Raw genomic sequence first — 23,005 nt, forward strand, 5'->3', positions numbered from 1 at the left:
AAAACCAGCATGTTTCCTACTTCTAGAATTTAGTATTGGGGTCACATGGAAAGCTGTTTCTTTAACTGTTTTTCTAAAGAAATAATTTTAATTGTTCTAAGTTTCTCAGCCTCTCCTTAATTACTTCTGAAATTGACCAGTTTCAACAAAATTCAACAGAGGACCGAGATCTTAAAGATAAGATGTTCTGTGTTGTTTGTGAACTTTAGTGTTTGGGTAGCGGACAAAACCTGAGTTAGTGTCTTCGCTGGAGGAACAAAGAGCAGTGTGAGCTTAGCAATTCGTTGCCCCTTCATGGCCGCTGGCTGGCGTTTTAGCATATGTGCTGCCAACGCCTCCCTCCAGCCCTGCTCCAGGCTCCCTGCCTGCCCCAAAGCGGGTGTAGAGGAGGAAATGCTTGGAAATGGTGAGAAGAGGGAATGTGGTATCGCAGGAGCAATAAGGAGTGCGAGGAAGAGGAGAAATAGGGTACAAAGTATGTGGAGATGTGTAGAAGGCTTCGGTCGTTCTGCTGGTGCAGTTCAACTGACTTGGGAAAATGAGTGCTGACGGGCGTGTTTCATGTTTGTGGGTCTTGCCCATTTTAACTGAGATGTCCATTTCAAAAAGCCAGAGTGGTTTGTATGGTGCTTCTGAAATTCTCATTCTGGCCAAATATTGTGAACATTTCTTAATTTCGAAGTAAAATATTCCTATGTTATGAAGTTTAATGAGAGAGTTCGATCAGTGATCCGGTGTAAGCAATTGATTATTGCTTGCTTTGCTTTAATTTCTCTTACCAGTTCACATTAGGATTAGTAGCACGACACAGGAATGTTAATGTTAAATGTGTTCAACACACAAAAACTCATTACTGTTTTTTTAATTTGCATTCCTTTTGCTTTTTTTCATTGTCAGGATTTGTGTCTTAATCTCCTTGCTCTGATGACACTAGTGCATCTAAGACTAATTCCTTTTTTCAAACAGTGGTTTGATGATCAAAGGTAGTTTCTTTGCAGCCATCTTTTTGACTCAGCTCTTTTCTCCACAGCATTAGTTTGCCCTCTACAGCTCCCTGAAGGGATGTTGGAGAGAGGTGGGTGTTGGCCTCTTCTCCCAGGTGAATGACGGCAGGACCAGAGGAAATGGTCTGAAGTTGCGGCAGGGGAGGTTTAGATTAGATATTAGGAAGAATGACTTTACTGACAGAGTGGTCAGGCACTGAAACCAACCTGCCCAGGGAGGGGGCTGAGTCACCATCCCTAGAGGTGTTTAAGAAACGTCTAGATTTGGCACTTCAGGGCATGCTCTAGTGACAGAGATTGTAGGAGGTTTTTTTTGTGTCTGTATGGTTGGACTCGATGATCTCAAAGGTCCTTTCCAGCCATGAAGATTCTATGATTATTTGTTGGCGATGACTGAATTTATTCTCACGTTGCGACTGCTGTGGTGGTTGCCTTGTAAAATAATGGATTGTCTTTGCATCTAAAATCTTTATTCTTGTTCTTTATTTGCTTTTTCCACTGTAAGTCTTCCAGATCTCTACCCCCTCAAAAACCGATGCGGATGCTCTCTTTTTCTCTTGCTCTGTGGTTTTGCAGAATGTGACGTTCTCTTAAAGGAAAGACAGCTACCACACTGTCCCTTTCATTTCAGTGGACCTCACTGATTCCTTGTCCGTTTCAGGCTTCATTCAGAAAATGCTAGATTTTTATCTTTAATATTGTTTGGAAATCTGTGGAGTTTGAAGGTTGCTGGGTGTTCCTCTGTGACTTCTCAATTATTTATTAATAAGTTTTAGCTTGTTGCATTATTTGGAAGTGGGAGCAGTTCCTCCTTCCTGCCATTTCTATCACCTGCCTTTAGGGTGGAGTGATGTAATCAATTCCATAAACTTGTTGATTTCCATATTAAAAAGAAAATGCGTCTTGAGTCTGGCTTTGTCACTGTTTTTGTTGCTGAAATCCTCCTCTGTTCCCTGGGCCCCAGGTTGCATGTGTTCCTCCTGATATTTTGGGATAGAGCTTGTCTTGTAAGATGCCATATAAAATGAAGTTGTGTTGCCCAAACTTGTCCTTTTCAGTAACTCAATAGTTACATTTAAAAAGTTCAGCAAAGTTGAAAATACTATAAGCTTTTTTTTTTTTCCTCTTTGTAGATGTAACTGTTTTTTTCGTGTCAACGCTGTGGCTTTGGCAGCGTACCGTAGTGTCACTGCAGGGGCAAGTGTCAGGGCAGTTCATAGGCACAAGAGGTTAATTGAAAGTTTCCTTGTAAATGACACTGCCTTTTATAAACTTCAGGAATTAATTTTCTGATTTAGTGTGAAATACCTAAGTTAGGTGGTTTAATACTTAACTACTTGTTTTGATTTTTTTTTTCTTTTTTTAATTTTAGAATTTATTCCATGTATGGACAAGCTGTTTGATGAATCTATACTAATTGGCTCCGGATACACTGCCCGAGAGACACTGAGGTATGACAGCAAGTTTGGGATAGCTATCTGTGCACTTGCCAGGGCTGGTTTCTTTCAAGGTTTATTAATATTTACAACAGTCTCTGTATATTGTTCTCAATCTTCACTTTAAATAATTAATTTTATTAGATTCTGATATTGGAAGGGCTTCTGCTGCCGTGAAGAGTGATTGGTGTTTAACATGTTGATCGTGCAGCATGGTAGTGGGGGTGCAGGGCAAAATGAGATAAACGGGTGAATGAAAAGTATTTCACTTTTTTGAATTGCAGAGCACAACCAAAAGAGTGGTCACAGTGAAATCAACTCAGTATCTTCCCAATATTTCACAAAACCGCCGAAGTCTTGTGTCGAGCGTAAAATCTGCATGAGATTTAAACTGTTTCGTCAATAAGTACCTTAAAACTTATTCATTCACAATTGAAAACACAAATGGGGAGAATACTTACGTTCTGAGTCTTCAATAGTCTACTAGTTTTTAGGTGCTTTTGCTGACCAAATTAAAATAATGTGCACTAGGAGAATTATTTCCTCTTACTAAAGTATTAAGTGTACCTTATTCACAGCATGTATTAGATTTAGAAGTATTTGCTTAAACTCAGTATTTGGAAAGAAATTATTTTAAAAATCTGTCAGTTTTCATAACTACTTTTGAAATCATGAATCGTCAATGATTAATTGTGAAACAGCTTACCAACGCTGCTTAAAATGTGGCTTAAAACATGCTAATTTGCTCTTAACTGTAGATGAAAGTGTGTGCTGGGATTGTTCAGCAATGGAAAGACCAGAGAGGTGATCCTGGTGTGGAACAGTGTGATGCGTCTTTCTGAGGTTCTACAGGTTATCATTCTCTCATGTAACTCAGAAAGCTTTGTGAACTCTGCATTTGCATATAAAAATAGAAAATTTGGATTTAGAATCTTGGAAATAGCACCAGGCAGTAATTATTGGTTAAGTCCAATTAACACCGATTTTAATTGTCCCCAACGTGTTTTCTTGTTTTTACTGATAGACCGCTTGCATACAGCACGCTGGCAGACCTGGTCCATCACGTCCGTCAGCATCTACCACTCAACGACCTCTCCCTCGCTGTCCAGTTGTTTGCCAAGAACATTGACGACGAGTCCTTGCCGAGCAGCATCCAGACAATGTCCTGCAAGCTCCTGCTGAACTTGGTGGACTGTATCCGGTCTAAAAGCGAACAGGAAAATGGAAATGGTAGAGATATTCTTATGAGAATGCTGGAGGTATTGATTTGTTTAAAACATTTGATAATAAGTTGAATGTCCTAGTTTATAGTATGTTGTCAATCACATTTTACTTTCTGCTTTCTTCAGAAATGAGAATATGTAGAAACAGTCTGCGTGCTGTATCAGAGATGGGCTCCTTAAAATGCTGTGCAACAGGGATAGTATCTCAAGAACAGCAGAGGTGCTTTGCCCACTCAGCTTATTCATTCAGTGACTTGTTTCAAAGCAAGAAACTGAATGGCTCTGATGCTGGGGGTAGCTTAACTGTTGGTATTTTTTAAAATTTTCTTTTAAATTTGAGTTGTAGTCTAATTTCTTCCTCACTGAAGAATAGGTAGGAATAGTGTATTTTTGATGCCTTCTGGTTATGGTGTGGTTTGTTTGTTGTGAGGTGTTTGTGGTGTGGGGGTTTGTGTTTTTTTTTTTTTTTTTTTTTTTTTAAAATCCTGGAAGAGGATTATCTTGCAGGTGCTTGGCATAGCCCAATACAACCTGTAAAACGTGAAATATCCACACTTTCAAGACCTACTGATCCTTTTTAAGGATCTTCTTTATATGGAGGATTTTTGAGGGGCTTTCTTTTGTTTGTTTTGTTATTATTAAAAATCAGGGATGCGCTGGAAGCTTGCTGCAGCCGAGTTGTTAATGGAAAAAGGTTGCGTAGTGTTTCTGCTGCCACAACATGAAGATTCACTCAATCGTAGAGTAAAACACTGCTAGGGTAAATACTGGTTTAATAATCTCGTTTTGGGATGTAAGAGCATGTCTTGAAATCTAAATCGAACTGGCATTAAAGCTTTTAGATGAGTGAGGAACCGGTATGGCTGCCTTTTTTGGGAAGGGCAATCTACGAATTCTGAATGTAGTGGATCCCTTCCATCTTTGACTCCTCTCTGCCATTGACAGACGGTCATGGTTCTGGATGCACCAGGGAAGAAATTTAGTCATTTTAAGCACCTCCAGATGATTTAGTATTGCCCCTGAACTTTTTGTTTTCCTTAAGGTAGCAGTGGTTTGGGGAAAGGCTTTCATTCTAAATACAAAATGCAAGTGACGGTGCAAGTGAAAAATCTGCGCATTATGCATTGTAACGGGTCCTTTATTCCAGAGTGCTCAAACTGAAGTAGCTTTCTAGTAGGGTTTGTCTTCCAAATAAACTACTTTTTTTCCTACTTTTTAAAAAATCTGTAATGTAGCACAGTTTGTTCATTTGTTTATCAGATTAAAATTTGTAATAATATGTGAATTCAGAGAAGATACGTCTGGAGAAGAAGGGAGCATGCAGAATTGTGGTGGCAGTGGGGAAATGTCTGAGGAAGCCAAGTAGATCTAGACTTTAAAATTTGGGAAGTACAGAAAATTTTAAACTGAGACCTTGTGCAATGTGTTCCTTGTTTAGTGTCAACCAAGAGGGAGAAATGTTGGGGACCGCTCGTCTGCAGGACTGATTATTGCTTTCTAAATCCGATATGCTGCATAGAACTAAAACTTAAACCTGTAATGTATACATCTTTTAGTACACCTAACGTACATTACATATACATCTGAAAAATTCGAGCTTTGTATGCTTAATAGTGAAGATTTATAGACTGAAATATTAAGTCTTATTTTAAAAAATGAATTCAAATAGCTTTTCGTTTTAAATTAAGAAGAATTGTAGGGAGATCAATTTTTAGTCGAGGGATTTACTAGTTTTCAGCAAATATATATTTTTTGGAACTTGCTAAAAGTGAGAAAACTACATTGTTGGTACACTTAAAAATGTTTGCTGTCTCTTGACTGACTTTAGCTGTAAATATATACTTAGTATAAATACTTAGCTGTAAATTTTATTGATCTCAGTATGCTGACGTGAAGTATTGGTACTGTTGAATTTTGAAAGATTTTTGAAGAAGAAACTTATTTTCTTTTTTCTTCCCCCTCCCTGCTCTTACATTTGCCTCTCCTCTTTGTGCCGTAGGTTTTTGTTCTGAAATTTCACACTATAGCACGATACCAGCTTTCCGTAATTTTTAAAAAATGCAAGCCACAGTCCGAGCTTGGGGCTGCTGAAGCCGCGTTACCCGGAGTACCGACAGCAGCAAATGCAGCGCCTGTTCCTGTTCCCTCTCCTGCCCCGGCCACTCCAGTGGCCCCTGCACCGGTACCTGTGTTTGAAAAACAAGGGGAGAAAGAAAAAGAAGACAAACAGACGTTTCAGGTCACAGATTGCCGAAGCTTAGTAAAAACTTTGGTCTGTGGTGTCAAGACAATCACGTGGGGCATAACATCATGCAAAGCTCCTGGTGGTAAAACTGCATAATATTTAATTATATTTGTCTTGTAATTCTACAATTAAAACTCTCTAGCGTGAAAGCAAATAGTATTTTTAATGGTTAACTACTGTCTTATTCTTTATCTTCTTTCAGAAGCACAGTTCATTCCCAATAAGCAGTTGCAACCTAAGGAGACTCAAATCTATATTAAACTGGTAAAATATGCAATGCAAGCTTTAGATATTTATCAGGTATGTAACCTGCCCACATAGTGCTTTTATTTGTACAGTTATTGGGTGTTAGATCTTTTAACAAGGATTTATTTGTCAGCTAAAAGACAGATTTCACGTGTAGCATGTTTTCATTATGTTTTTAATTTCAGGATCACAGCTATTGGGAAATGTTATGATTTTCAAAGTACTTACCACTTGCAAGGAGCAAATTTTCTTAACAGCTGTTAAGAACACACAGTCTGTGCTTATGCAGGCAGGACAGACAAAAATACTTCTTTCATGTAGCGGATTAAATCTTTTCTTCATCGAGATAGTTCAGCTATCGGTTGAAGCATTCCCATGGCTATGTTTATCTTCTGTAGTTACACAAAGTACTGATTAAATGTAAATGTATCTGATTTCAAATTAAGTAACTTCACGATAGGCTGATATCTCCTTCTGTTGTCTTTTTCCACTCCTGTCTTCATGGTTTTAAAATCTGAGCTGAAAACACTCTATTTTAATATTTTTATTGTCACTGTTGGCTCTTATGCCCAGCTTCTGATTGTATGGGGCTTGCATGTGAAACCTACAAAATCTGTTTGGTTTTTTTTTTCAAAAGTTACTTTAAACATAGTGGGGAAAAAGTTACTCAAATTCTGTAGCCAATATATGTGTTTTCTAAATCACCCTAGGTCCAAATAGCAGGAAACGGGCAGACATATGTTCGAGTAGCAAACTGTCAGACAGTCAGAATGAAAGAGGAAAAGGAAGTTCTGGAGCATTTTGCTGGTGTATTCACAATGATGAACCCTTTAACTTTCAAAGAAATCTTTCAAACCACTGTTCCTTATATGGTGGAGAGAATCTCAAAAAACTATGCTCTTCAGGTATTATGTTTTCGTTTACTTTTTTCATTTGATAATACACAGCCTGTGGAAAATAGCTTATGCTGTGAAGTACATAGGCTGAAGTGGAATTATAAATAATAATGTTGAAATTAACATGCAAGATTTGAAGCAGTCTAAAAAATACTTTGTAAAGATGGATTTTTGAGAAAACTTTCCAGACTAAGTGATTCCATACAAACATGAGCACTTTGGTTTAGAAGATATGAATGGACTTTATCCCTGAGAAGTATTGAGCATTGTGGAGTTCCTGTGTTCAGGTTGTTGCGTTAGTGTTCTGACCTACTGTTTTACAGAACACAAGTCCTATCATATACATTTAAAATTAAGCTTTAAAGTTGAATACTTCAGTTATATGCGTGGTTGTTTTCCACTGGGGATAAGCTGAATCACTTGGGTAGCAGTGGAGATGGTGGAAGAAATTTGTCTTAGTTTTTTTGTTTTAAATGGGTAGCGCATTTATCCCTCGGTTGTTTTCATTACAGCAACAATAATTCCATTGTGGTTTCCTTCTATAGATTGTTGCCAACTCCTTCTTGGCAAACCCTACTACCTCTGCCCTCTTTGCAACCATTTTGGTGGAGTATCTTCTGGATCGGCTGCCAGAAATGGGCTCTAACGTGGAACTCTCCAATCTGTATCTCAAGCTGTTCAAGTTAGTCTTTGGCTCGGTTTCACTATTTGCAGCTGAAAATGAACAAATGCTGAAGGTAAAGGTCATTTGTGTTAAAACCAAAAAAATCTGTTTTGACTCTTAATATATTCTTCAGACGTGTGAAGAAACTTGGAGTTTTACGCTAACATTTGATGGTCTTTTCAAGTTTGAACCACTATAGTGATACATCTCCATTTTTTCCGATTGCCAGGTACATTGCCTTATTTATAAGAGACGGGTTCTGTGAACGTTTGCTTCGTATTTGAAACTATAAGGTGATGTGCTAATTCTGAGTATAAATGACTGATCCGATCAGGATTGCCATAAACCCGTGTCACTTCATGGTCGGGATATGCGTATCTTCCTGCAGATTTTTGCCCCTTTGTTTCCTTATTAACTGAAGACTCTTGCTTAGACTGGAATCACTTTTTTGTGCGTTGGTGAATCTTGTTCACTCACCTCGTGTTCAGTGACACGTACCTCTTGAGTTAGTTATTGTCTGCTCTTGAGTTAGTTATTGCCCTCAGCAACCATTCTGCGCTTGAATGCTACTTTTTCTATTGACAACATATTGTCTGTGTAGTCTGAGGATCTGTTTACGCTGATGAGATCATCTCATTATTCAGTAAGTTTAGAAATGCTGAGCTTGAAGCAAGAGTCTGCTTTCTCATAAAAGTAATAGCTGCCTATATCCACAAAAAACCTAAAGGTATTAGTTGAACAGTGCTTCTTCTCTCATCATTTCTCTCCATTTCTCTTCCTTCTACCTTAGAATAAACAAAATTTCTGGTAGGGGTAACTGTGTGATAACCGTTTCTGCGCTTAACGATTTGTTACAGCAGGATGAGTTCAGTGTATGTTTTCGGGGTAGAACAGAGTAGGGACTGCTAATTTTCCAGATTCTTTGAAAGATAAAAGCAATATGAAGCAATATTCATAAGTAATATGAAGCAATATTCATATAATCTTGCTTAAATTTCTTCTCATTTGTCATCAGAATCAAGGTCATTTGGATTTTATAGGCTGGAGATCCAATTTAAAGAGAGTGATTTACTGCCTCCGCAGTTTCACGCTTCTGTTGCATTTTTTTGTTTCAGCAGGATTGATGATCTGGGCCTTGGGTAGACAATTTAATTGAGTGATGAAGGCTATTTGCAGCATTTGCATAGCAATGTAGAAAGCTTTTAGATGTTAACAAAATCCATAATTTTGTCACTGTTTGCACATGATCTGTAAGAATCCTTGTATTTATCAATTATTTTTAATGATTCCTGCCAACCGTTACTGTCCTCTGCTCTAGAAAGGCCACCAGTTCCGTAACCATTTTTTTACTTGTAAAAGTTTACTTTCAAAGTGAAATTTTATCATTTCCCACAATTAAGAATTAGTGATTAAGTTAGATCTGGAACAAATTAATGTTGTGAAATGTCTTCTCTTGTCGTCATGACACTTCTGATTTCTGCTAGACATCCCTAGGTTCTGTGGAGCAAATGTTTTTCACTGTCTCAGATTTGCAGAAGATTTTTTGTTTTAATGCAGTTACTGCTTGGAGTAGCAACCAGACTTGATCATTTGGCTAATGTGTAAGCAGGGTTTAATTAATTAAAGAGTTCTCTGGGTTCTCGATACTGTCCAAATACAGTTTTACTTTTTAACGCTTTTTCAACAGCAGTATAAAACTAGCGTGGTATCAGAGTACTTGCAACAGCTGAAGGCTTTTGATCTGAAAAACTTGTCTCATGCTAAACTCTTGTACAGTACAATAATGACAAAATTGATATTTTATTAATCTCCAAGCTTTATTTTTTTTATAGCCACATTTGCACAAGATTGTGAACAGCTCTATGGAACTTGCACAGACTGCCAAAGAGCCCTATAACTATTTCCTGCTGCTCAGAGCACTGTTCAGATCTATTGGAGGAGGCAGTCATGATCTCTTATATCAAGAATTCTTGCCGCTGTTACCAAACTTACTGCAAGGTAGAACAATACCTTCTTTCCCCACCCCAGTTTCTGGTCTTTTTATGTAAATAGTAGTAATAAAGTTATGTTGTGTATTAAAACAAGACAAAACTAAAGCCCTAACCCTCATAAGTTGCTTCTGATTTTGAGCTTAGCAGTTGATTAAATATCTTGAACGTGGCTTATTTTCATTTCCTATCCGCTGCTTCAGGCTCCATAGTTCTGGCTGCTTCACAATTTCTGCTGCTTCTTGTTCTGCTTCTCATTGTGGGGCGGTTGGGGTTTTTCTGCTTGTTTCTTTCCTTAGTTTTTATTAGCTATAGATAATGTTGTTAGTACAAAGCATTGCGGGGTAAGAGTAGCAGGAGAAGGAACGTTGCCAGGCCCTCGCCGGCTTCGTGGGAAGAGCATTGCAGAGAAGCTGTGGTGGTTCTGCAGCTGAGGGCGTGTGTGTGCACCTGCGAGTGCTTGATAAATATAAATGCAAGTAGTGTCCGTTGGCAAAAAGAAATGAAATAGCAATCGGTTTGATTAATTGAGCATTTGTGCTTGCAAGGGCTGTGTTCCGGAGATACTGAGGATGAGCAAGGAAATGTGAACTACGTAAACCTAAGCTAAGCTAATTGGAACGACTCAGGAACATGGAATCCCATGGTTCCACCTACAGCCGTAGGGGCAGTCTTTATTGTAGTTAGCAAATAGGTACGTCATCTGTACACCAGTAGGCAATATCCGTGTCAGTGTGGAAGTGCTAGCTAGGTTTATGGAATATATGAAGTCTTGATGGGGAGAAAAATTAGTTACAGAATGTGTTTAGTCTGTATGGGACAGTGAATGTACTTGAACTCATTTAATGTTTCTTTTCAGGATTCCAGATATTTTAAAAACAACTTGTTCTGTGTGGATTTTTTTTTTTTTTTTCCTTGATACAAGGCTGAGGTTTGAGTCAAATTACCTTTTTCTGGTTTTCATCTGCTGTATTCAAATGCTACTTATTGAATCTAATATTAAATTTTAGAATATGCATGGATACTGTTTTTTTTGTATATGCATGTACCTACAAAAGCATTCACTGCATAAAATCCTTAGATGTAAGTTATAATTGTGAATGGTATTATATTTCGTAAAGATGTTATTTACAGAGCTATATATGTTACAGAATTTAAAAACGTGAGGTTACTGTGAGTTTAGGAAATAGCAGTTTCTAACAATACACTGTGGACTGCCTTTTTCCTTTGAGTGTGTAACTTACCCATGATTTTCAGGGCTTAATATGTTGCAAAGTGGCCTTCACAAACAGCACATGAAAGACTTGTTTGTTGAGCTCTGCCTGACTGTGCCGGTTCGTTTGAGCTCGTTGCTGCCTTACCTGCCGATGCTGATGGACCCCTTGGTGTCGGCTCTCAATGGGTCCCAGACCCTGGTCAGCCAAGGCCTGAGAACTCTGGAGCTGTGCGTGGACAACCTGCAGCCGGACTTCCTCTATGATCACATCCAGCCCGTTCGAGCTGAGCTGATGCAGGTAAACCCGTGCTTCCCTCGGAGACCACAGGAGGTCGTGGGTTCGCTAAATGTTGTTAGAAACTGGGGTGAACCTTTGGTTATAGGAACTTGAAAGATCTGTCATGAGAAGCACGCCGGTCTGATTTGGGTGTCAAAGGCCAGCTGGTGTAGTGCTGGTGAACTGAAAACTCCGACAGATTTAAAAGTGAATCAGTCATGTCTTCTCTGTCCCCTGTTAGGGGGTTAAAGTTAAGACTTGGGACTCAATAGCAAGAATATTACTATGTTTAGGATGAGTTGGTACAGAAAATGATTAAGATTTGTTAATTTTTTTAAAAAACAGACAAGAAAAACTAAGTGCCTTCAGCATGTCATGACTGACAGCTACATGATGTCATATATACAGTGAAGATGATGTGGCTGAAATTCAGAACAATGTTTTACATGCGGCTCTTTCCCCTAATACAGTGCTTGTGTATAGTTTATTGTTTAACTATAATATTTACTTTATTTGCTTTTTATGTTTAAAAACTAGCACTTTGAGGTTAATTCACTTCAGCCTTGACTGGCCTGCTTCTTTTTTTCTTTAATTCATAATGTTGTTTATCTAATATTAGTCGTAAACATGAAATTACATTTCAGCGTAGTAAAGATTTTGTAGCTGATGTTCACAGCAGTGGGATCCAGAACTGCATTTAGGACAACCCTGTTACAAAGCACTTGAACTGTTGCAAACTGCCACTGCCTTTATTCAATCTATAGGAGTGTTTTCTGGAGTTGTGCAGGATCAATTACCCAAATACAAGAATAAGTGTTTTCCTTGACATTTTTTAACATTACAACTTGAAAAATTTTGAAGTGAGACTGGTCTGACCATATAACACTTCAAATACTTGCAGGCTTTGTGGCGTACACTGCGCAATCCTGCAGACAGCATTTCTCACGTGGCTTACCGTGTACTTGGTAAATTTGGTGGAAGTAACAGGAAGATGTTAAAGGAATCACAGAAACTACAATATGTAGTCACAGAAATCCAAGGACCCAGTATCACAATTGAATTTTCAGACTGTAAAGCATCCATCCAGCTCCCAATGGAAAAGGTAAGGGCTTGAGGTATTTTCTGTGCTGAGAAACCATCTTACTCAATTTTCCTTTATTACAGATTTTTTTGAAGGTTGTTTGCGTGTAAAACCTTAATAAAATATGTGGTATGTTTGCCAGTTCCAGATATGAATTAATAAATATCTAAAATTATAGAATTTACATAATTAAAAGTATATCTGATTTTTTTTTTTTATATCCCTCCGATTAGATGAAGAGATTTCTAATTAATTTATATTGCCATGGAGAAACAGAACATAACCCCACTTATGGTTGGTGGGATGTTGTTTTTTTTTTTCCAAGTAATTTTTGAGTTGCCAGATCTGGCAGCTAAAGACCAAATGTTGTTTCAGAAATCGCTGCAAGGAGCTTTTTTCCTTTTTCACTATGTAGTGCTCAGTTGAGAGTCTCCTTATGGCAGGTAGGGCTACGCTAACTTCTTGCTTCATTTTGACGTGCAAAATTAGCAGGAGCTTGCCAACCTGTTCTTCCTTTATTTTCCCTTTAAACTGTTTTATATGTCACCCCCATAAGAATAGATTTAAACGTGCTGTTCTGCTTTTACAGAGTGATTGGATAGGGAGCTAAACTGGCACAAGTGCGTGCTTTCTCTGCATTTTTTCCCCCTTTCTAACTGTTGGTGTACCGCTTAGATTAGGAGCAGGAATCTACTCTAAAACCGCCCTGTTTTCTTTTTGAAGTGTACCAAAAGCTTCTTGTAGAAATCCTTCAGTGATGATTATTCTAATGCCTCAAATGATTTGGTTTTGTTTGTAGTCCGTAGGTTGGGTACAGTACTTATAGCTGCAAAACCACTTTGTACTTGTACCGGCTTTCATCCGACAATCTCAGGGTATCACGAATGCTTAGTTCTCACTAACTACAGGAATCTAATCTGTGTCTGTGTCTTGGGATCTGAGAGCAAAGCTGGATTTTGCGTTAATTTGGCCTGTAGAGTTTTAATACTTATCTTTCCCGTTACACTTTCATAAGTAGGTATGATCTGAATGTAGTAAAAAACTTCCTTTACAGGCAGGTAGCTCTCTTTGGCTCCATACAGCCAACAGGCTTAAAAATAGCTTGGAAAAATGATTCCTGAAATGCAGGTAGCTTTACTAATTTCCCCTCTGTACTGAAGCTGATGACTTGAATACATATGAATACTGTAATTGCTGGGATTTTCCTATCCCACCAGGTTTAATTCAAACCAACTTTTCCAAAGTCTGTATGCATCTAACATGTTGGTTAAGGACATGGAACGATCTTCAGCTTCTTGGTGTTGACCAAGAAACAATGTTATCTGCTGAATACTTGGTACCTAGAAAAAGGAAATGTCAAATTAAAAGGAAAAAGAAGTGGAATAAACTGGAAATGAGAAATCCATGTTCTCTTTTAGTTCTTTGTTAGTCTTTATGGTCTGTGTAAAACTCATAGTTCTTTTCATTGAGATGCTGATAAGGTTGTTCAAACAGTGATGGGATGACAGCTGGTTAAGTCAGTAAGGAGAAAGATGGCTTTCCTTTCAAAGAAGGAAAATGCCCACTTTTTCTGCATAATCCTGTTTGAGCGTGGATGGCTAGATTTTATTGACCATTGATCAGGTATTGAAATTCCGTATTTTGTGCACTCCAAAACATTTTTGATGTGGTTGTTTTTAATAATATCTGTCTCATTTGTTTTTAATTTCTTTCTTTCTTTTTTTGGGAAGTATAGAAAGTAGCTGTGTTTATATATATGCAAAATAGAAATTTTCCAAAAAGATCTACCCCCCCCCTTTTCATTGTTTTCATATTTTCAGAAATTATTTGAATTATTCTCAAATGTATTAAATAAATCTTGCAAAGTAAAAGAAGGGTAATATTTCCATTAAGTGTTCAGAAGTTGCTTACAGGGACACTTCACCATGTATGATGTAGCTCTTGATTTGCATGGAAAATATGACAAAGTAATTTGTAAGATAGAACATTTTTTGGTCCCATTTTTATATATGTATAAATGCATTGTATACCTACAATACATAGAGATTAGGAACAGCAATTATTGCTGGAGGGAAAATGAGGAAAATTTTTTTGAGGGGGAGAGAGAGAATGAAGGTGTACCTCACTCACGACTTCAAATGCTTTCTGACTGTGGAAATAAATAAATGTATCTGCCATGAAACTTTGCATTAATAAAAGCACAGCAAATGCCATCACAGGTTCAGGTCAGCTTTCTCGGGCATTCTCTGCATTTCTTAACTTAGGCAGTCCAAATTGTACGTACTTTTAAAGTTACTTTTAATTTGTATTAAAGGTACCGTTCCCTTGATTAATCACCTTTTTGTAAACATTAAGAAGTAGTGTTTGGGTACTATCTGTCTTTTTTCGTTATAGGCGATTGAGACTGCTCTGGACTGTTTGAAGAGCGCTAACACGGAACCGTATTATCGGAGACAAGCGTGGGAAGTAATCAAGTGTTTTTTAGTAGCTATGATGAGCCTGGATGATAATAAACACGCATTATACCAACTTCTTGCACATCCCAAGTATGACAATTCTTTAAACGTAAATGTGTATGTAAAATTTATAGTGTCTTTAGAATAACCTAAATTAGAAGCAATGGTTAGTCTAGGCAATGTATTCTTCATGGGATTTTTACCTACTGGTTTATCCTGCTTCCTTTAAAATAAATGCAGGATTTTCCAGTAAGAGGAATTTTGTCAGCATATTATTTAATGCCAGTGAACCATGTTAATGTTTCATACTGTAATTTTCTTCTGCTAATCACAGTCCGATGTATAATCTGTTAGATATGTTCAGACATTTTTCTTAAATGAATCTTAGTTTAATATATTTAAATAGTTAGAATATTCTGGTGCTTAATTGTGTTTTAAAGATTAATTTAGATTGTGATGTTTTGTATGTACATCTAACTTTTTACTGAAGTGAGAGAGATGCAAAGTTCAGTTTCATTTAGTGACCAAACTGTAGCATAGTGACACACGTAACCTGTGTTTGTCTTAGTGTGGGGGCTTTTTATTGAATTTTTTTTTTACATCTTTTGCAATTTTAGTCATTGATACTTAATGAGTTTATTGCTTTTAGACAACTTTGACATCTTTGCCCACAAAGTGTATGCTGACTTTGACTTGTGCAGTGTAGTAAACGTAGCTAAAGAGTATAGTAGCTTTTATAATTTGGACTTGTTAGACTTGACACAAATATAGCTTTGCAATGAATAGGTTTTGTTGGGTGGTGATTTGATAAATAATGTTTCAATCTTTCAAGATTAAAATCAAATGTCATTTTAAAAAAGGGAAAAATGCCAAAATATTGAAAACGACATTCTGTAATTGAGTTGCAGTGTGATGGCTGTATACCTGTTATTTGTAATGCACGTGGCTTCTTCTGAACCACCGCCTTTAAATGTCCCTGATGAAATTGGGCTATCCATCATGTTTGAGCCCAGTGGTTGACAAAACTAATACAGACTGAGTGAACTGGTCTAGCTCTGTCAAAATGAGGGGAGAACGGGAGGTGGAGAAGGTGTTAGATATCGAGAGCAAACTTAAACTAAGTACTTGACGATGCTCATGATTGAGCTGCCAGTACTGCAGTTCAGGACGATAACGAGCTTAATCTTGTCTTTCAGCTTTACTGAGAAGTCCATACCCAGTGTGATTATTTCACATCGGTACAAAGCTCAGGATACTCCAGCTCGTAAGACGTTTGAGCAGGCATTGACAGGGGCGTTCATGTCAGCAGTCATCAAGGATCTGAGGCCTAGCGCTCTGCCTTTCGTAGCCAGCTTGATCCGCCATTACACAATGGTGGCGGTCGCCCAGCAGTGTGGTAAGGACAGTGGGACAGAGATCGTGGGGGCTGTCAGGAGAGGGCTAGAGAAGTTTTTCTAACAGCAGTTTGTTTTAAGAAAGTCGTGATATTGCAGTTGCTTCTGCGTAGGTATGTTGGGTTTTGTTTGATGGCTGAATTATGTTTTAATTCTTTTGAGCGGTAAAAAATATTGAGCAAGTTTTAAAAAACAATCAATCACCTAATAATACTTTTAAAATGCTACACTCAACAAAATAACTACAGCTTGGAAGAGTTTCTATTTTTAGAGCATCTGTGTAACTTGAGATATGCAGTTACTTTTGTGGATGGTCTGTAGTTGGGTTGTTTCCACTTGTGGTTTTGAAGGACCATCAGAGGAACTGAATAAATGTTAGAGCACTGCAGTGTCTTCTGTCTGTGAAGAAAACTTTTTGTTTGGAGTGGGACTGTGTGACAAGTAATTTGGGAAAAGACATGCTATAAGCCTATCGCTCTTCATTGTCACATTAATGTAACTTGAATTTTTATGATTCTTCATTTTAATTAAATCTTTCAGGGCACAGTCTAGTGCATAGAAGAAAATATTCAAGTAGATGTAATCTTTTTTTCTTGTAAGAGTGAAGAATGCCTCACGATCCATTTATATGCAAATAGGCACAGTGCTTACTGGTTTGCCATCAGCTAGGGAGAGGAGTAGTAAAACCTAATTGAAAGACTATTCATATTGAAATAGCCATTGTTTTATCTTTTGGTTTTTTTTCTTCCCCAATACAAATCACAGGTCCTTTTTTGCTGCAGTGCTATCAGGTTGGAAGCCAGCCTAGCACAGCCATGTTTCACAGTGAAGAAAACGGCTCAAAAGGCATGGATCCCCTGGTGCTTATTGATGCCATCGCAATCTGCATGGCCTATGAGGAGAAGGAACTCTGCAAAATAGGCGAGGTGGCTCTGGCAGTGATATTTGATGTTGCGAGCATTATCTTGGGTTCAAAGGAAAGGGTAATATATATATGTATTTACTTATTTTTTAAAAAAATGTATTCAGATGTTCTAGTTTCAGCCAATGCAATTTTACTTCTAAAATATTTTGCAGGCTACCAGTGAGCTCAAAAAGCAAACCGATACATTTCTTTGTTTCCAGGCTTGTCAGCTTCCCTTGTTTTCGTACATTGTGGAACGGTTATGTGCTTGCTGTTACGAACAAGCTTGGTATGCTAAACTAGGAGGTGTTGTGTCAATTAAATTTCTCATGGAGCGACTGCCACTAATTTGGGTCCTGCAGAACCAGCAGACTTTCCTGAAGGCACTTCTCTTTGTTATGATGGATCTAACTGGAGAGGTATGTAATGAATGGATTATGTCAAATAGTATGGGAAACAAACTTTTGTTCTTAAATTCACACAGATTAAACTCTTGCTAATATTGATTTTACTTAACTTCAGAATATATCGTATCTGCGATAGTTATGAGTCAATTTTAATCATTTTAACTTAAACCAAGACCTGAAGTTAGGAGTGAGGTCTGTTTTTTCCACGTAACTGCCAAAGTTGTTGGAATTACACTCGCTTCTTTCAGAGTAAAAAAAGTAGGGGTTGCATTCAGATCAGTGAAAGAGATTCACTGTCACTTGCATCAAAAACACTGTTTTTTTTTTTTCTTCTTTCTGTGTTGAGTTTGAAAGGTGTTCATCTTACCAAAAAACTGTATGTAGTTACAGATGCCCCGAGAATCATCTGCCTGACATCATCTCTGTGAATCATGATGACAACTTTGCTAAGGGTGCCAGTACTTGAGTTTGTTTATAAAATTGTGTTGCGTTCCAACTCGCAGTTTTGGAGTGATCGGTGGGAAGACTAATTGATATGTGTTCTGTTCAAGCTTTATATGTCTTTAGCCGTTTGCAAAGGATTCATCAAATGGCTAAGTTCACTTATGAGTAGCGTGTAGATTTGTGATCTTTGTTCTGCACTTATTTAATAAAAATAATCTATGATACTGTAGGTTTCCAATGGAGCAGTTGCTATGGCAAAGACCACATTAGAACAGCTTTTGATTAGATGTGCAACTCCTTTAAAAGATGAAGAAAAAACAGAAGAAATCCTAGCAGCACAGGAGAAATCTTTCCATCATGTAACACACGACCTTGTTCGAGAAGTAACCTCTCCAAACTCTACTGTCAGAAAGCAGGCCATGCATTCTTTGCAGGTACTTGCACAGGTCACTGGAAAAAGCGTCACGGTGATTATGGAGCCCCACAAAGAGGTAATACTTACTGAAAGTGAATTTAAGTTGTTTACCATTTTGTATTTGCAAGATGCTTTTCTGCATACATTTTCTCACATTAGTGAATTCAATTCTTAGTGCTTTGAGAGCATATGCTTGTCATTTGTTAGGTTTTATTATTGTAAAATACATGTGGCTGGAGTACTGTAGAGATTCATGCAAGCTGTGCCTGACTACTTAGCCAGGATTTGTAGTGTCTTCAGGTTGATTTACTTCCTGAAATTGTGGGCTGCTTGTCCTACCACCGGTGAGACATAGGCTAGGCCAGGTAGATGCTGCATTTTGAACCTCAATTTTGTGTTATTCTTTAAATATGAGGCATATTGGTATGCCTTTCCCTATCCAGAAAGAGACTGTAAAGATCAAAGATGGATAAATTACTTTTTGCTAGATACTCCTTAAAAGCATTCATTCTCTTGAAAGACAAGTAAATGTACATAAGCCCTAAGGGCCACCACAGCATAGGAAATTATAAATGTTGTTATTGTAGTTTGGGAACATATAGAGAAGCCCCCTAATTGATACCTTATTTTGCTAAAGGTGTATGGAGGAGAGCGAGAAGTTGGTGTAACGGAAGAAGCTTATCATGAATGTTTTTGTTATTCTGATGTTTTATGTTTTAGCAGCTTAAAATACTCATCGTTTCCTGACTTGAACATTTGAAATGCTTAAGCCTATGAATTTCTTTGTTGTTCATAAGGTTACGTGAGGTTATTAAATATCGTAGATCTGCTCACAGAGAATATGTAATAGTGACAGATACTGAGTTGTGTCGCTAACCGACTGTGAATTAAAGTAGTTCAGAGAAATACTTCTCTTCTTGCCTAGCGAGTCCTAAAGAGGTACCTCTGGAGCCCCAACAGCAAATGGAGCCAGGGGTAATGATGTCGTCTTAGTGGCTAGCTCTGAGGAGTCGTTTGACCAGGCTGCTAATTCAGTGATCTCAATTACATTGTGTAGGTTCTCCAAGACATGGTTCCTCCTAAAAAGCATTTACTTAGGCATCAACCTGCTAATGCCCAGATTGGCCTGATGGAGGGAAATACATTTTGCACAACCTTGCAGCCCCGATTGTTTACAATGGATCTCAATGTTGTGGAACACAAGGTTTTCTACACAGAGGTACTTTCTTTTTATCTTCTCATATTTGAATGTAGATACTTAAGTAGTGATAGTGTTAGAAGTTTCATTGTTAAAAATACGTATTTTCTCTGTGCGCTTTAAACTTTCACCAAAATGTAAGAATTTATCTTTTGAAATGTGAACTGAGGTCTGCCCTTATCTACAAAATAATAGCTCTGAGCTAAGCAGAATATTCAAATGTGTGTGAAATATACTAAATGAACTTTGGTGTTACACTCCAAGTCTAGTAGCACTAACTTTCGTATTTAGGTCTTACTTCATGCACAGTATATCTGTTAAATAAATCGTTGTACCACCAAAACATAGACACTGTTTGTTAAGGTTTTTGAGTCCCTAACAGTTTAAGTAAAATTGGATATAAAACTAGCGTGGAGATTGAACTTAGAGAGACTGTCTGGTCCCTTGGTTTCCTAGCTGTCTTGTCCAAACGAGAAGAGTAGAATTTTTGCCCGTTGGTGAAATTTGGAGGTTCGTTAGCGTGTTTGCATAAACTTGGCTCTTTGAGGAAGCAAGACTCAAAAGGTAACCGATAATACCCATTCAAACATGATTCACAACGCTATGCTAAAATGATTGTTGGTTTTTTTTTTTCCCCTAGTTACTGAATTTGTGTGAGGCTGAAGATGTTGCCTTAATGAAACTACCTTGTTACAAAAGTCTTCCATCACTTGTACCTCTTCGGATTGCAGCCTTAAGTAAGTCAAATTTCCCAAACCAAATTTGATGTAGAAGAGTGTCCTTGTGAGCAGCGGGCAGTCTTCTTCTCAAGATCAGAAGAAAACTTGGGCACTTGAAGACTGATGACTGCTCTCGAGAGGTCACAGTTTAATGGAGAATAATGGGAAAGTATCGCTGCGTTCTTAATGACTAGGACTTAGTTTCTGAAATGAACCCAAAATATTTTTAGACTAAATATGTTATATAGCATTAGGAAAACTTTAGAACACTGTTAATAGAACTTCCATTCTTTCACTATTTTATGATGGCTGTTGCTTTTGGCAAAGCCTGCCATGCTTTAGCTGTCTGTAATTTAAGATGAAATAAAAGAAACTTGAAGAGAAGAAATGTAGAATTAGGATTTTTTTTTTTCCATCTCTTTTGAAATTGAGTTAACAAAGAGAACAAATTTACTTTGATATTTGCAGATGCTCTGGCTGCCTGCAATTACTTGCCTCAGTCGAGAGAGAAAATCATTGCTGCACTTTTCAAGGCACTTAATTCAACAAATAATGAACTGCAGGAGGCAGGAGAAGCGTGCATGAGAAAGGTTAGTGTATTGAAACAATGTTGGGTTTGAGGCCATTGTTCTCTGCTTTGCTTCCTTCTTACAAAGCTTCTTGGGAGAGTCCTCTACAGGGAATTATGGCTGCTCTGTTAAGTTTTCGTTAGTGACACCAATATAATTAAGTTTCTGTCAGATGTGTTTTTTGGGAGGTTTGAACTTAGCCATAAAAATTTCTTCTGGTTGAATTAAGCGTGTTAAACTCTTGGACGAAGACCATGGTAAGTCTTTCATTCTTTCTGTTTGTCTGGTCTTTGTAAATGTATCTCCTTTTCTACATAAACAGTGTCAGTCCTTCCCAGCAGTTTCACAAATTTGCACGCCTGGCTTTGTTGTAAAAGCTTTTCTTGCATTTCTTCTTTGTTCCTAAAAGAATTGGTAGAGACCTGTCATGGTCTAACCGCAGCCGGCAGCTGGGACCACTGTCTGCTGGTGCAGGTCTCCCCCTTCCTCAGGAGGGCAGGGAGAAGAGGGAGAAAAGGAGGGGAAGGGAAAAAACCAGACTCATGGGTTGAGATAAAGGCACTTTAATAGAACAATAGCCGAAAAGGAAAACAGCAATGATAATAATAATAACAAGGACACGTGTCACTCTCAGCACCTGGTAAACTGGTGAATTAGCATGGTCCTGAGTAGTGATCACAGATACCCACCATCCCATGCCAACCTTACGTACTGAGCATGACGGCTGTGGTATGGAATATTCCATCGGCTGTTCCAGCATTCTCTCCAGCTCCTTCTCAGCTTCTATGGGAAACTGAAAAAAGTCCTTGAATACTATAAATATCACCTGGCAACAATTAAACCAATATGCATTATTGACGTTCCTTTCATACCCAATCTGAAACACAGCAACCACTAGAAAGAAAACGAACTCTGTCCCAGCTGAGACCAGGACAAGACCCCATAGCTGGTTTTGGAAAAGCAAGCGATACAGCAGAGTTAGGCTCAGCATGCCGGTATGGCAGTTAGGTTAAGGAGCAGGACTGGGGCTGTCCTGTTTAAAGTCAGAATCGGTTTCAGATGTACGTGGTGCTGCACTGCACCGCCTGTTCTGTGGATGCTAAGTTACAGTGTAAAAGAGCTGGAAGGGCAGGGAAACGGATCTCTCATCGTGATTTGTTGCCCAATAGATACGCCTAATTCTGACTCAGCAAGATTTTAATACCATTCTTCTAAATATAGAAAATGATAATAAAAATACTTATAGCCTCTTTGTAATGCTGTGTCGATTGGCTGGCGTGTGACAGGTGATATGATGATAGTAGTACTGGTGGGTTACATTTGGTCAGGCCATTGACTCATTAGAGGGCAGACATTGCTTTTCATGTCACTCTGGCCATGAAAGGGAACGAATCCGTTATTTATGGCAGCACAGTTGGCTTGAGAGGTCAGAGGGAGCAAATAAGGGTTCTTCTGACCTACGCATTTGGTATAAGATTTTTTTGATCGTTTTCCGGTGATAAAACTGTGCCCACGGGATGTTTGGTTACGGCAGGAAATGCTCTCTCTGGCCGCTTGCAGCCAGGTTCTCTTGACCTTTTATGTTACTCTGGATGCATGCAGGTTGTAACACGGGAATTTGCTCTGTTGACTTTGGCCTCATGGGCAGTTCTTATTAAAGCGGTGTCTAAGTAGTTTGTCCGTAGCTGTGTATTTAATTTATAGCTGTGGCAGTTTTTCAATCCATCTGTAATTAAGATCTCCTACTTGATTATTTTATGGAATCTCCTACTGTGCCTCAGAAATACTTAAGTGCTTCCCAAATCCATCTTGTCACTATATATATTTCCAGCAATAAATATTGTTTAAGCTATTACATTCTGAAAGTAAAACAAAAGAAGAAAAATCAGGTCAGCAGAATTTATCTGAAGAAAGTTGCATGAAAGTTGCTCCCCTCTCCATCTGTGTCTTGGTCCTGTGCTCCCTTGCAGTTCTTGGAAGGAGCTACCATAGAAGTTGATCAAATTCATACGCACATGAGACCATTGCTTATGATGTTGGGAGACTACCGAAGTCTGACGCTGAATGTTGTGAATCGTCTGACATCTGTCACTAGACTTTTTCCAAACTCTTTTAATGACAAATTCTGTGATCAGATGATGGTAAGCCCATTCAAGTTTTCTTTAGCTCTTCCAGAAGTTGGGGTTTTTTCAGCTGGTATTTGTTGAAGTGAAGTGTGAAGTA

At 38.1% G+C, this 23,005-nt stretch overlaps 1 protein-coding gene across 4 annotated transcripts in view; it reads left to right on the forward strand.

The window, feature by feature from the left end:
• Positions 1–23,005, forward strand: part of TRRAP (transformation/transcription domain associated protein) — a 94,462-nt gene that overhangs the window by 9,727 nt on the left and 61,730 nt on the right. For 2 of the 4 annotated variants that reach the window (XM_074599568.1, XM_074599570.1), the window contains exons 14-31: positions 2,377–2,455; positions 3,465–3,699; positions 5,663–5,990; positions 6,111–6,208; positions 6,865–7,059; positions 7,596–7,787; positions 9,547–9,712; positions 10,960–11,216; positions 12,097–12,297; positions 14,671–14,849; positions 15,929–16,128; positions 16,892–17,109; positions 17,252–17,449; positions 18,112–18,372; positions 19,354–19,515; positions 20,135–20,231; positions 20,682–20,803; positions 22,753–22,923. In XM_074599568.1, coding sequence (XP_074455669.1) covers positions 2,377–2,455; positions 3,465–3,699; positions 5,663–5,990; positions 6,111–6,208; positions 6,865–7,059; positions 7,596–7,787; positions 9,547–9,712; positions 10,960–11,216; positions 12,097–12,297; positions 14,671–14,849; positions 15,929–16,128; positions 16,892–17,109; positions 17,252–17,449; positions 18,112–18,372; positions 19,354–19,515; positions 20,135–20,231; positions 20,682–20,803; positions 22,753–22,923 — 3,359 coding nt within the window. The remainder of the gene's footprint in view (positions 1–2,376; positions 2,456–3,464; positions 3,700–5,662; positions 5,991–6,110; positions 6,209–6,864; positions 7,060–7,595; positions 7,788–9,546; positions 9,713–10,959; positions 11,217–12,096; positions 12,298–14,670; positions 14,850–15,928; positions 16,129–16,891; positions 17,110–17,251; positions 17,450–18,111; positions 18,373–19,353; positions 19,516–20,134; positions 20,232–20,681; positions 20,804–22,752; positions 22,924–23,005) is intronic. The other 2 variants (XM_074599569.1, XM_074599571.1) reach the window with 1 other exon arrangement.

This window comes from Larus michahellis, chromosome 8, assembly GCF_964199755.1.
Source record: "Larus michahellis chromosome 8, bLarMic1.1, whole genome shotgun sequence".
Classification (NCBI taxonomy): Eukaryota; Metazoa; Chordata; class Aves; order Charadriiformes; family Laridae; genus Larus; species Larus michahellis.